Below are 14,837 nucleotides of genomic sequence, written 5' to 3'. Positions count from 1 at the left end.
TCAAAAGCATGTGTGTTATTATTCATTAAAGTCTCTAAAGCACTTCCTGTCTCACTGAGACTCTCGCAATGAAGAGAGAAACGATTTTACTATTTCCACCTGGTTCATTCCTTGTATTTTCAACACATTTTCTTACCTTGCCTGTAAGATGTTCACAAACACCAGAATCCATCTTGTTCCGTTCCCGCCTTTGCCTTTCGCCGAAGCAAAACTAGCGCATGCGCAGTTGTGGGGAGAGAACTAGCTGGGCAACCGCTATTAGCATAGCTCTGAATCAAAATAGAAAGATGTCGACGCAGGAGGATGATTAACATGCCCTTAACTCACATACTCGTGTTGCAAACACGGCAAAAGTCACTCAGTGACATAATGACCTCAGCATTATTATCCCAAAAGAAAGTTTTCACTTTGTTGTTGTTGTTGTTGTTGTTGTTGTTGTTGTTGTTGTTGTAGCAGCGGCTCATGCCGATGACGACATCATCATTTGTTACCGTGTGATTGGCTAAAACAAATCATGGTGGACAGGCGCTTCGCCCAATCAGCTTCAAGCATTCTGTTCATGTCCCGCCCTGGTTCTGAAAGGATTCACCAGACACAGACTCAGATCAATTAGAGGGCGGGGCTACACGTCAATCTGGCTCTTGCCAGGTTACACATTTTCAGGGCTTCCCACAATGTTTGGTCTCAAAAAATTCGGAATTTTTTTTCACCAATTGTTCAGTGATTATTCAGTAGTCACACTGTAACTTTTTTACTCTGATCGGATTAATATTTTTTGAGATATGGACAATTTAGTGATGAGGATATATGTCAATTTTTGCACATCCTTATTTTTCTTCCATATTCAGCTTCTAATATCTCAGGAACTACATCACATAGGAAACTGTAATTTTATACAATAATACAGCTCAGAATATACACATCTCATTATTCATTAATGCTATACATCCTACTGTATCTGGTGGATATGCCAGCCCCTCAAATTTGGAAAAAAAGTGTGTCTGTGATTTTTGGGCTCAAACATGTTTGGGTCTTCAGTAAACAACTTTGCATATGATTCGATTTTATTAGATTAGATTTATTGATCCCTTGGGAAGGGTGCATCAGGGAAATTACAATTACAGTAGCATTACAGAAAGAAAAGAAAAGAAACGCAGCGCATAGGGTTGAAATAATATATGAATGCATTGCTGTGCATGTGCAGACAAAGTAAAAAAGAAAAATAAATAATGTATGAATACAGAAATACAGAATATAGAGAATAGAAAAGAGGAAACCAGAATGTAATATACCTTAGTTCCCTATAATGTGATCAGCTTTGAGCTATGTACACAGACTGTTCACATCACTATTGATTAGTCACATATATGCACCCCCCCCCCCAAAAAAAAAAAAATCGATGCATACCCTCCTCACTAAATTGGCCATATCTCAAAAATGATTCATCCAATTAAACTAAAAATATTCAGTCCTGTATCATCATCTCAAAGTGCTTTTCACAGGTGTTGAAATATAAAATAATTCCTTTGACACCAAAGTGTACGTTAGCTCCCAACCTGAGCTGCTGTTTCTCTGTCCGCTCTGTTTCATTTATGTCATCATCATCATCATCATCATCATCATCATCATCATCATCATCATCATCATCATCATCATCATCATCAGACTCCTGATGTGCAGTCAGGCATCGACCTGGAAAAAACAACAAGGACTGGATTAGTCTGACATGAATTAAAAATCTATCTCTCACACCCTGGAACAGATGTTTTACTGCTTTCTGGTGCCCATTGTTAGAAAAAAGCCGATGTAGAATCATATTGTAAGACAGACATGGGCAACTGGTGGCCCGGGGGCCACATACGGGCCCTCGGTCTAATTTTATGAGGGCCACCAAAATAAACGTACAAAATGACAGAAAAATACACAAAAGAAAAGCAAGAATACATTAAAAAAATACAAAGATTTATAACATTGCAGGAAAATACTCCATAAACACATAAAACTACTACAAAAATGAACAAAATGACAACAGTAATACACAAAATTATTCCAAATAACACCAAACAAGAAGAAAAATACAAAAACGTACTCATAAGAATATACTAAATTACAGGAACTGACGTACCAACAAACAAGCAAAACAACAACAGAAATACCCATATTTTAATACATATTGTATCTTTTTTTTTAATGAACAATGAAAATGTCTTTTACAAGAATCTGCAAGTATGTTTCCATCACTGTTTACAGTCAAACATTTTGATGCACTGTGGGCTCAATTTTTGATGAATCATAAATGTATTTGGATGGTTTGTGTAGAACCGTCTGAAGATGAGCTGTACAACAGTTTGGCTTTGATTGAGCAAACATTTTGGGAACGGATGCATTTGATACGTTTTACAGTTTTTTGATGAAAACAGAGCAATATTAAAAAAAAAATTGTGTTGTGGCTACATTTTAGTGAAAGTTGTAAATTTGAAGCACAAATGGTTGATTTGTAATGGATTTCTAAAATGTTCTTTAGAGGTTTGTTGTCACGCCACCTTTAGGACTATTGGACCTTTGTGCCAAATGTGATGATTGTTTGTGCATGAAAGCAGGATTTCCTCAGAAGAAGAAGAACAATCGTGATAACAATAGTTTCCTGTCAGCTAGGCTGCCTGGCCTCTGGTAAAATTGACCCAAGTCTGAAATGTGAAAATGAAAGAATAAAAACATCAACTTATCCATATTTTAATATGATGTCTATGGCTTAAAATGAACACTTATATTAGTCAGAATTAGGACATAGCTAAGAAGAAGTGAATGGCTTCATTATTGAATAAAATACTCACCTGTCGATTCAGTTTTCACGCCTCACACATGTCGCCTTCTATGTCCTCGTCTACGTCATGGTACTTCATATTTTTCACACGACCACAGATTAAAAAAAAGGAGATTTCACAACCTTATCTTATGATTGGAAGACTAAAACCTAAAGACAGAACTGTAACATCTGATGTCAAAATTAGCACTTGCACTCACCTTGAACCTGTCTTGTATTTGTTATTCTTGAACAAATGTTACTACGTTTCACTGTAAAAAGATAATTAATCCTTAAAGTGATTTACCAAATTAAATAAATAAAAATAATAAAGGGTCAAACTCAAGATGAAATTAAAGCTGCAAGCAGTGATAAACGGGCCCTCGACACCACACGCATGTCGGAACGTGGCGCACGTTGGTATGTTGCATGTCGGAGTGTGGCAGAAATGTTAAAGTAGCTTTATCACAAACTTTTCCGGCAATGTTCTGTGCAACTATAATGCCTACGATTTCCTTTTACTAATAGGTGGCGGCGCTATGACTATCAATGATGGTTGAGCATACGAATGAAAGGTAATTAGCATCTACTTAGCTCTACAAACTCTTAATAACTTCCATAATTGTAGCACATTGTCCAAGCCAACACGATGCTAAGAGGAATATTTCAATCTATAAAGATTAAACTTTATTGTCAATATTGTTTTATAACACAACCACATAACCATGTATGTTTAAAATTAAACCTTGAATGTATGAAGTACTTTAACAGTGCAGTGTTGGATGCAAGACGTATATTTATACATGGTCATTAAATTCATTCCAGTGGTGGGGTGGATAGGTCATCATTAGTGTGTGAGATGACGTCATCAGTTCTACCTCCACAGTGATGTCATCAGTCCCAGCTGGGAGCAATTACATTTCAAAAAGCCAATTTTCAAGGGGGCACTATTGAGTCATTTTGCCATTCACATGTGTAACTCCCCCAAAATATCAAATTAATATAAGTTCAAATTTTCATGAGAATTTGAACGTGTTTAGTCCCTCAAAAATGCGATAACTTTTTGTAATAATAAAAATGACTTGCATTACAATAGGGTCCTACTTAGTCCTCAGACCCTAAATATGTTTGTCAGATAATTTTTCACCATTAACCTTTTCTACCACAGCTCCTTCTCCGAAAATCACATCCCCGTAACTAATAACGGTTCTTCTAATCTTCTACATGACCTACAGAGATAATTTTTTTTCAGATTGAAGTAGGACCCGTAGTAGTTACAGGTGATGTGAAGTTATGGAAATATATGATACTCAGTGACAATAAATGATGTTTTAAATATAGAAATCTGTAGTCCACCAAAAAAAAAAACCCCAGAGATTTACATCAAATATAAAGCCAATCCTCAATAGGGAAGGCTACAAAGCAGAAGTAATTCTACTAAGTTTGGTACTAATGTGCCTAATCCATGTGTTTGTACCTGAATGTGCACATCATAATTTAGATTAAAAAAGATTAACCAGGATTCCCACGTTGTTGGTTAACAAGAAACCACAGCAGACAAAAATCCAGACTTTTATTAGTTCTTTTTAAAACAAACACACGCACACCGTTTAGCGTCGCTCTACAAATCTGTGGTTTAGAAACACGATGCAGGATGTGCATAGAGGCGTCCAGCTCCGTCTGTCCAACTTTGGCTGTTTTTTACACTCAAACAGCTGGAATGTGATCGTTCCATATCCGTGCGTTTCTTTTCCTTCTCGGAGATTTAGAGGAACATGAGGGGGGTCTTGGGGAGGGGGGCACCAAAACGTTCTTCCTGGCAGAAGTCCACATGCACGACGACCTGGGTCTTTGAAAGACTTATTGAGTCACGGTAGGAGGGACAGAACCATGGTGACGAGTCAACGTGTGGATGGAATAACAGAGTTTAAAAAAGAGGGAGAAATGGATGTTTGTGTGCTTTTATTCCATTGGTTGAAGAGCTACGATGTGAGGTCTGTGTCTTTAGAACAAAACATGTAGAAGATGATGATGCTTCCTAGCTAGCACAGACAGGACAATATTCACGTTGGTTTTATTTTTTACAACACGAGGATCACGTGGTCTTTCTCCAGGTGGGTTCCCGTGGTGGTTTTCGTCCCGTTTGGATTCAGAACTTCCCCATCCTCGTCAGTAAACCCATGAGACAGGAATCCACTGAGTGCTGCTGCTCACCACCTCCACAGCCTCCTCCAGCAGCCGGATGGTCTCATCGATCTCATTATTGATGAGCGTCTGGTCGAAGTAGTGAGAGTAGGTTTTCTGCAGGATCTCAGACTCTTTCTGCAGCCGTTGGAGGGACTCGTCCTGGAAGTGGAGGAAGAGGAGAAGAATTAATGGACCACAACCAAGATCAAAGGAAAGCAGGAATAACAGTAAAACTCAATGACTGTTATAAATGTCACACTAACATACAACTCATAGTGCAGTGTGGGGTCAATGAGTTACAGTGACCAGCATTTTTCCAATTCCAATGATTTTTTATCCTCAGAAAGTCAATTACAAATACGTACTTAATTACTAAAGCTCAATTACAATTAATCACAATTACTGAGCCTGAAATAAATAACCTGATAAAAGTTAGCCTTCCTCTTGTGTTAGCTTTCTGTTAGCATCTCATATGATAACGGATCCTAAATCAGTTGTAAAATACACAAAAAAATCTATTGCTTATCCTGTTAGTTCTTCTTAATCAATGAAAATATAGGTTTTAATACATCTGGGCCTTTTTTGTGTCACTATAAACCTTGATTTATATGTTTTTTAAATGGTAAAATGTGGGAAAGCTTGATATTAAACATTTTAATAATTGTTAACTACATACAGTATGTGTAGAACTGTACATGGGATTGACATTTTTTATACAATTTTTATTGCAATTACAATTACAAAGTCAATTATCTAAAGTCAATTACAATTCAAATATGATTACAACAGCAACAGATTTTAAAAATTATAATTACACAATAATTGTGATTAATTATCAATTATGTACGCAAGAAATACCCAGATGTATTCTATATAGAAACATTTTTTAAGTATGCATGGTGGGCGCACCCTAGTCATACTCCCATGATGCACTGCGAGAGGAATGTAAAATGATCCTGGGACCAGCTTTAAGCCACAGTCAAATATCACCTTTTCAAAATAAAAGCATCTCTTCTTCTGTTTTTTTTTTTTTTTTTTTTTTAACCCTTTTGTAAATAGGGCTCTTATTTTGAAGTTAACAGGAAGTTTGTCAGTAGCACAGTGGAGGGTCTCTGAAAATCTCTGAAATGAGTTTTATGGATGAAATGAGCACATGTTGATATTCTACTTGGTCACTTTCTCACTTAAAATGTTTTCAGAACTTTCAAAGTAAAGGTGGAGAATCAACAGAGATATTTATTATTTATCCTCAGTGTGATTCAGGTTTTTATTGTTGCAGATTCCAAATGTATCTTGGGAAACTTGGACGTACACTCATTTGTAGTGTACAGTACGTTAGTGTGACATTACATCACAGCCCTAATCATTGTTCATCCAGAGTTGCTAAGGTAACAACATGGAACTGGTTGCTGATATGGAGCATAGTATGAAGCACCGTCTCATAGGACAACAGCACACACACACACACGCACGCACGCACGCACGCACGCACGCACGCACGCACGCACGCACGCACGCACGCACGCACGCACGCACGCACGCGCGCGCACGCACGCACGCACGCACAGTTTTTACTTACTGGGAGTGTTTGACACCACTTTGGCATCTGAGGGCGGAGCCAAAGAAACATGCAGCATGCAAAGATACACACGAGTGCAGAGGAAGATGAGACGCAAAGCACGCGCACACACACACCTCATAACATGTAGTGATCAATGAAAAGGGAACGAAGAGTATGAGGTTTTTTTTCCAGGATAACACACCAATCAGCCATAATATCTATCTATAAAAGCAAGGAATCTCTGTCTGTCTGTCTGTCTGTCTGTCTGTCTGTCTGTCTGTCTGTCTGTCTGTCTGTCTGTGTTCCTCAAATATCTCTGCGGATCAGGATCAGACTGACCTGAGAGTTTCAACATGGCTGCTGCTTGCTTTAAAGATGTGCAACGTCAGATTTGTTTGGACGCCCCACCCCCACGCACCCACCTCCTGAGTCGACGGACTAGGTGATGATGTCATCAGTCCTACCTCCACAGTGACGATGTCATCCCCATGTTCCAATGTTCTAATGTTCCAATGTGTTATAGAGAGATGTCATCAACCCTACCTCTTTTAAAAGCAAGGAATCTGTCTGTGTGTCTGTCTGTGTGTCTGTCTGTGTGTCTGTCTGTGTGTTAAAAGCACATTTAGATGGATATCTGAGTGTGTTCTAACCCAGACCTTGTCCTAAACATCCACACTACATAACTCACTCACACTTGCTGTCCCTCCTAGCAGTCTGGTCTGTTAGGGGAAGAATTGTGCAAATGTGCCTACTTGATTGGTTGGTAGCATTGCTGAGGTAAATTTCATTTTTCAATTACAATTATGTCTTCAATTATCCATGTTTAATTACAGGTCAATTATGATTATGATGACAGGCATTTTCCCAATTACAATTAAAATCTTTAATAAATAACGTTATATAACTTGAGCTTCCACTTGTGTTAGCTTTCTGTTAGCATCTCTTATGATAATGGGTCAGTTCTGACCCATGTCTTAAATCAGCTGTAAAAGACACTAAAAACATTATTTATCATCTAATCATAAAATCATATTTTAATAATTACATATGAAATGAAAAATACCCAATATTTATGTCAGAAACTCAGAAGACGACGCCAAAAAAACCAAAGAATTACTGAAAAAGTATAGAAAAAAACACAAAATTGACTCCTACAACATAAAATGAGAGAAAAGCAAACAAAACAACAAGAAAAGTTCACAGAACGATTGAAAACTATTATAAAAAAAACAACAAAATACATAAAATGAATCCAAAAACACAAATGAAAACAGAAATGCACAAATTTACTCCCAAAACTGCACACAACATAACAAAAACAAACATAAAAAAATAGAAAATTCAAAAACACACAAAATGACCAAATATTTAGGACAAAATCTCAGAGGACGACCACAAAAATACATAAGTGAAAATGTATAGAAAACATAAAAAATACACAAAAATGACTCCTTCAACACAAATTATCCCCAATACTACACAAAATGAGAAAAAAAGTGTACAAAATGACAACAAAATACATCAAATGTCCAAAAACACAAATGAAAATCAGAATTTCTGATTCTGAAATACACAAATTGACTCCCAAAACTACACACAACACAACAAAAACACAAACAAATAAAGAAATACAGAATGACAACAAAAATACACAAAACGAGTGCAAAAACACAAGATAACAACAACAACAGAAAAACACATAAAACAACAAAATACACAAAAACACAAGATAATTACAAAAATAACAATAAAACATACAAAACAATCACAAAAACCCTTTGTTGTGTTTTGTATTAATGTTCAGATGGGTTATTATTCTAAATGCTGACATGAATGTTCATAACGACACATTTTTGTGGCCCTGCTGTGATAAAACTTGCCCGTCTTTAATGTAAGCCATAAAACTTCAACATGATTTCACAGGTTTGCGTTTAATTACATTGTAATTGACAGTTTTTATAGAATTTTCATGCCAATTACAAAGTCAATTATATGAACTCAATTACAGTTCAATTATGATTACAACAGCAACAGATTTTTAAATTACAATTACGATTATAATTACATAATAAGTGTAATTCATTATCAGTTACTCGATTACAACCCCAACCCTGGGTCCTAATATTATGGCTGACTGTTGTTTATGATGAAGGTGGCTCTGGTCCATGTTTAGTCCAGTCCTGGTTTGCTTCCTACCTCAGTGATTCCTGGTGTGATGGTCGGCGCGGCGATGAAAACCACGTAGGGGGCGAACTCGGCCGTCCTCAGAACCTTCAGAGCCTGAAGGAGGAGAAATAACGTTCACACACATACAGACAGAACATCCGATCGCATCCGACTGGTCCGACCTGCGGCTCCACGTCCAGGATGGCGACCAGGCCCTGCTGGTGGATCTTCAGGATGGTTTCCAGGCGCGTGCCGTACATGGCGTCCTCGTGGCTGCCGTACTCCAGGTACTCGTTGTTGCTGATGTCCTGCATCATCTGGTCGTGAGACACAAAGTAGTAGTTCTTCCCGTTCTCCTCTTCCTTCTTTGGAGGTCTGGTTGTATCTGCAGCAGGTACGGAACAGATCAGGTCACAGAGGGAAAACATTTCTTACAGAAATGTGATCGTCCAATCAGAGGGCCACAAACTAGAACGATGACCATCAGAACGTCATCACAGGAAAGAACAATGGGTTTGTGTCATTTTCACATCATTTTGTATGTTTTTGGCGATTTTGTTGTCGTTTCATATGTCTAGAATCATTTTGTGTCTTATTCCGTCATTCTGATGTTTTTTTTTGCATTGTTGAAGTCATTTGTGTGTTTTTGTTTTTCATGGAGTCATTTTGTGTATTTTTCGGTTATTTTGTGCATTTGGAGCCGTTGTTGTTATGTATTTCTGTCATCAATCTGTGTATTTTTCTGTTATTTGCTCTAATTTTGATGTAATTCTGTGTATTTTTGGAGTTGCTTAATGTGCTATTTGAGAAAATGTGTGTATTTTTGCAGGCGTGTCCTAATCTGATATCAGCCAGAAAACAAATATCGGATTTTATCAAACTGCATCTAAAATCTCTGATATATATTATATTAATTCAATTGTAGAACATTGTAGATCTTATGTTGAAGGTTAAAATGTATGGAAGCAGTTGGTTAATAATAAATGGGTCAGTTTTTCTCATACCTACTGTTACTGACTATTGTTCTCTGAGTAACATCACATGATTAAGCCTTTTTCTAACATTCCACACTACAAAATAAGTCATAAAAGTAGGTATGATTCGTGCCAATATCGCATCGGATCAATATCGGCATCGGCCCGTACTTAGAGCTGCAATATCGGTACTGTATCAGAAGTGAAAAAGTTGTATCAGGACATCCCTATATTTTAGTAGTACTTTTGTCTGGAGTCATTTTGTGTTTTCCGTTGTCATATTTTGTATTGTTGGAGTCATTTCAGTGTTTTATCATCATTTATTGTGGTTTTATTGTTGTTTTGTGTATTTTTGAGTCATTTGTGTGTTTTGGAGCCATTTTAGGTATTTTTGAAGTTATATAATGTGCTATTTGAGCAAGTGTGTGTATTTTTGTAGTGGTTTTGTATGTTTGGAGTCATTTTGTGTATTTTTCTGTCATTTTGTGTGTTTTCTTATCGTTTTGTGTATTTTTTTTTAGCCATTTTGCATTTTTTTCAGTCCTTTTGTTGTGGGTTTTTGCATTTTTCGAGTCGGTCTGTTTTTGGAGCCATTTTGTGATTTTTTTTCTGTCATTTTTGTGTAATTTTGTTGTTGTATTTAGTCTTTAGTCGATGTCTGCATGTGGCCCTCAGGCTGCCATGTGTGGTTTAGCTGGTAAAGAGTAACTCTGTAGCTGTTAGATGGTTAATGGGTCTATGTTGACACATAATGGTAAAGCTCTGTTGATCTAACGTATAAAATCCTCTAATACTCCACTGATGCTTTATCAGACTTTTCTAAGCCTCTAAGTGTGACGTTTTAACATAAATTACATCCAAACAATCTGTAATAATGGTGATCAAACAATCACAGATCATTCTGTTTGTGTTAAATGGCTCGAAATAAACAAATAAATAAATAATTAAATAAATAAATAAATAAATAAATAAATAAATAAATAAATAAATAAATAAATAAATAGTGAGTTAAAGGTGGAGGAAATGATCTTCTTACGAGGGATGGGGTAGGCAAAGCGCTCTGGGTGTTTGGTTATCAGCGTGTTCTTGATGTGTCGTCTACCCACTCCATGAGCTCCTGCACAAAAGCACACACACACACACACACACACACACATTTTTTCCAGTATATGTGCAAAATGTCAGGCAGTTTCCATGTGGTGGTCACAGAAAATGTGCTAAATAATAGCATGATTTAACATTTACAAACATTTTGTACATCTGCAAACGTGAAAATACTGAATAAAATCACCACAGCAGCCAAAACAAAGTTAAATGTATAGAATATTTTTTAAAATATCATGTTGCAAACTCAAGGCCCAGGGGCCGAATCAGGAAGCAAAAATTATTTGTGTATTTTTCTGAAATTTTGTACATTTTGGGAGTCATTGTATGTGCTATTTGAGCAATTTTGGTGTATTTTTGTAGTCCTTTTGTACGTTTGGATTCACTTTGTGTATTTTTCTGTCATTTATTGTATTGTGGTCTTCGTTTTGTGCATCCAATTTGGCCCGCAGCAGAAAGCAAAAATTACCAACTAATTCCAAATTAATACACAGTTTCAATGAAACTTCACAATATTAGCAGTGTTCGCCTTTTTAATCTGAAATTGTTAAATTAACACTAAATTTTTTCGCCAATCCCTGCAATTTTGTTCCAACTATTCCACAAAATTTCCCCAAAGGGATTGATATCTGTCATGATATCTGTCATGTGTGTTGTGGACACATTAGGAATAACAGTTATTTTTACAGAATAATCACAGGTTGTTTCTGTCATTAATACACACTAGTACAGTGCTCGTCAGAAGTATGTATTCAGATAGTGGGAGGAGCTTAAGTAGAGTGTGATTTCCCTGGTTTAATTTTATGGGACATGCACATGATAAATGTGTTTGTCTTTTTTTTTTTAATATTGTTGTCGTTTGGTGTATTTTTGTATCTTTCTGTTGTCTTTTTGTGCCTTTTTTTGTAGAATTATTTTGTTGCCATTCCAGTGTGATTCTGGAGTCATTTTGTGTATTTTTGTTGCTTTTTTGGTGTAGTTTTGTGCATTTCTGCTGTCATTCTGTGTATTTTTTGTATTAATATTTAGTTGTTTTTTTTACTATTTTAATATTTTTGTTGTCGTTTGGTGTATTTTTCTGTAATGTATGTGTTTTGGAGTCATTTTGTGTGTTTTTGGAGCCTTTTTGTGTGTTTACAGTTATTTTGTCGGTTTTTGTTGTTTTGTCATTTTGTGTACTTTTTGTGTGCTGGATGCACACACTGGGACTATGTGCTAGCTGCTAAAAAAGTTTAAAAACAGCCAAAATGATGGATGCTCGGGTGCGCGCTCGGCTGTAGAGCACACACGTGACTATGACGTGACTACGGTGTGCGGTGATTGGCTGTAGTGCGCCACGTGACTAAAGGCTCCGGCACAATAATGAAATTATTCGTTAAATGGACTATTTCAGTCCAAACAAATCCCCCGTCGCACAGCTTTGAACCAAGCTGCAGATACGTAGAATAAATTAATAAATAAATATGATCTCTGTCTGTCCCTGAACACCACAGACACACAGACATTCCTTGCTTTAATAGAGATACACTCTGTGCATATACCGTTGTGAGACAGGTTAGTTTTATCCTACCGATGACGTGTTGTTGCAATAGTAATTGTATGTAAATGTATAAATATAATGTTCACATGTATTAAAGGCTAGAGGGTGGGAGCTGATAAAGAACACGTTTCAGGTAAACTGACCTAATAGAACCAACGTTTTCCTCTTAAAGGCTGGAAACTTCACCACCTCCTCGTACGTGACCAGATCTAGTTGATCAAACACTGAAAAGAGAAGATACCAAATGTTAGGATGGGGAGGAGTATGGATGGGAGAAACAGGGGGTCCTTGGAAAGGGATGGGAAGCGCTGGAATCTGCTGAAGAGAGAATGATAGGCTGAGGTGAGGAGCAGGAAAAAAACTCTTACTTTGGACATCAATAACATCCAAAAAACATCAGTTTTTGTGTTGAATCATTGGCCACTGATTAGAAGAAATTAGTTTCCTCTGAGGATTTTTAATTAGCTTTTATATTTCCACAAAATTTAAATTTGTTGCATTTATTATAGGTTTAATAGCCTAAACTGGCATAAACCAGAGGTGTTTAGAGAGAGAGAGCAGCAACAACTCCGTTCACTCCAATCATCAGTTTTTAGGCGGGGCCTGTTATTCGTAAACGAATCGAGCTGAAATTTGCTATAGCTATAATCTATGGATGTGTACGCATCAACACTCTGAGCCCCATTTTTGATTTGGGGCCCCAAAAGAAAAAAAAAAAACAAAAGTCGATTTCTCATTTATTTGTGAGTCAAATATTGTGACAGTTGGTGGTACCGAATCATTGGCACATACCAATACATGAATAGAGCTCATTACTCCGTATGTGCCACGGGGGCGCCAAGGGGTCCCAATTTTCATATGACTTCTCCATTAATGCTTGTTGAATTGGACTGTAATTTGACATAGATATTCTATGAGCGGATGTCAAGAGCCTTTTGGAGACCCCTTTGAAAGAGGGAGGAACGGGGGCCCACCCCCTTTTCTGGTAATTTCTAAATTTATCAGAACATAGTCATGTGATATATCATTTAAAAAGCAATTCAACGTAGATTCCGATTTTACGTTGTGCAATTTGATTTGTTTTACTCGATGGAACCGAGTCATTTGACTGAATTCTTGGATACATGGTACGTGCTATTTGGCCTGGAGATGGTCCGCGGGCCCGGCCATAGTTCCCAGAGGTTAGCAGTTTATTATTGCACCACAATGGAGCTAGAGCGGAGTAGACAGTTTGTGATGCACTTTTGAACGGTAAGATGTTTAAATAATCATATTGGATATATTATTATTCTTATTATTATCTAAAACCATTAACGTGTGCATTAAAGCATGTGAGTGGTTTATTATCATATATATAGTATCATTATATACACATACATATGACGGTGTACTGTATAAATATTGTAAATCAATGCATTTGTTGACAACAAATGACCAAAAATCCTAGTTATGTCTCTTAGAACGTGACGGTCAAGCATTTGGAACTTCCGTTGTTGCAACTCTCTCTCTAAAGGACTCTGGCATAAACATATTGTTATCCTGCATGTTTTTCTTCTGAAGAAGAAATCCTACTTTCCATTCATGAACCATCTCCAAATTCCCTCAGCTGCAAAAACAGGACGATCTTCCTAAAGATGGCGCTACAGCAAACCTCTAATGTTCAACATTTTCAAAATTACAAATGTGCAAATTTCCCCAAAATAAAGAAAGTCTTGTACATTTAAAACAATCGCAAATTATGAAGTTCATCACTCTGTTTTTTTTTTTATTTTTTAACTATAAAACTTAGTGAATTTATCTCCTCCCACAATCTTTGCTCACTTAAAACCATCTCCAGACTAGCTACACAAAGCATCCACAGAGATACAGATTTATATCTAAAATGTTTCCTACCATGATTTAACGTGTTAATGGTAGCGTAACAAATACTTTCAAACTCTCAATAAATACATTTTCAATGTCCATTAAAAAAATACTCATATTTGAAGTCATTGGAGATGATGTTTGGAAAATATCCCAATGTTATATTATACAGCATTCTTGAATAATTGAAGTCAATGCAAAAATGACATTTTAAACATCAGTTTTTCACATCTGGAGCCAATAAATCATTGTTAAAAACAAATGACCAACATTTCCATACGGTCTGGAAGCAATATGTGTATTTTTGTCTTGATAACTGAATGTTTGACACGAACAGCTGCTGTGTTGTTTAGCACTGACTTATTTTTGATTGAAATCAAACACGTACAGGTTCCTAATGGAGCCAGCGCTCTATTATGGTGAACACCACTTTTATTAGTGTAGACACACACACACACGCACACACACGCACACACAGGTGTTACTTACATGCAAAGAAGCCCATCAGAAGCATTAAAGCAGAGAAATGAACATTGTTACAGCAGCAGAAAGAACACGACGTCACACAAGAAAACAACAAGCATATCACGCACACACACTTCAAAAACACTTGTTATTAATAGTAGTAATAATAATAAT

The 14,837-nt window shown here is 36.7% G+C and overlaps 1 protein-coding gene across 15 annotated transcripts in view; it reads right to left on the bottom strand.

Annotated features, from left to right (window-relative positions):
* Positions 1 to 4,359: 4,359 nt before the first annotated feature.
* The window catches only part of LOC114454634 (peripheral plasma membrane protein CASK-like), a 131,961-nt gene continuing 121,483 nt past the window's right edge, over positions 4,360 to 14,837 (bottom strand). For 7 of the 15 annotated variants that reach the window (XM_028435192.1, XM_028435195.1, XM_028435198.1 and 4 more), the window contains 5 exons: positions 12,479 to 12,559; positions 10,728 to 10,808; positions 8,900 to 9,102; positions 8,748 to 8,831; positions 4,360 to 5,149 (listed from right to left, as the gene is read on the bottom strand). In XM_028435192.1, coding sequence (XP_028290993.1) covers positions 4,973 to 5,149; positions 8,748 to 8,831; positions 8,900 to 9,102; positions 10,728 to 10,808; positions 12,479 to 12,559 — 626 coding nt within the window. In that variant the 3' untranslated portion in view covers positions 4,360 to 4,972. The remainder of the gene's footprint in view (positions 5,150 to 8,747; positions 8,832 to 8,899; positions 9,103 to 10,727; positions 10,809 to 12,478; positions 12,560 to 14,837) is intronic. The other 8 variants (XM_028435199.1, XM_028435203.1, XM_028435201.1 and 5 more) reach the window with 3 other exon arrangements.

The sequence above is a fragment of the Gouania willdenowi genome, chromosome 21 (genome assembly GCF_900634775.1).
Source record: "Gouania willdenowi chromosome 21, fGouWil2.1, whole genome shotgun sequence".
In the NCBI taxonomy this organism is placed as follows: domain Eukaryota; kingdom Metazoa; phylum Chordata; class Actinopteri; order Blenniiformes; family Gobiesocidae; genus Gouania; species Gouania willdenowi.
Note: the sequence above shows the minus strand (reverse complement) of the source record. Positions and strands in the feature narration are given on the sequence as shown.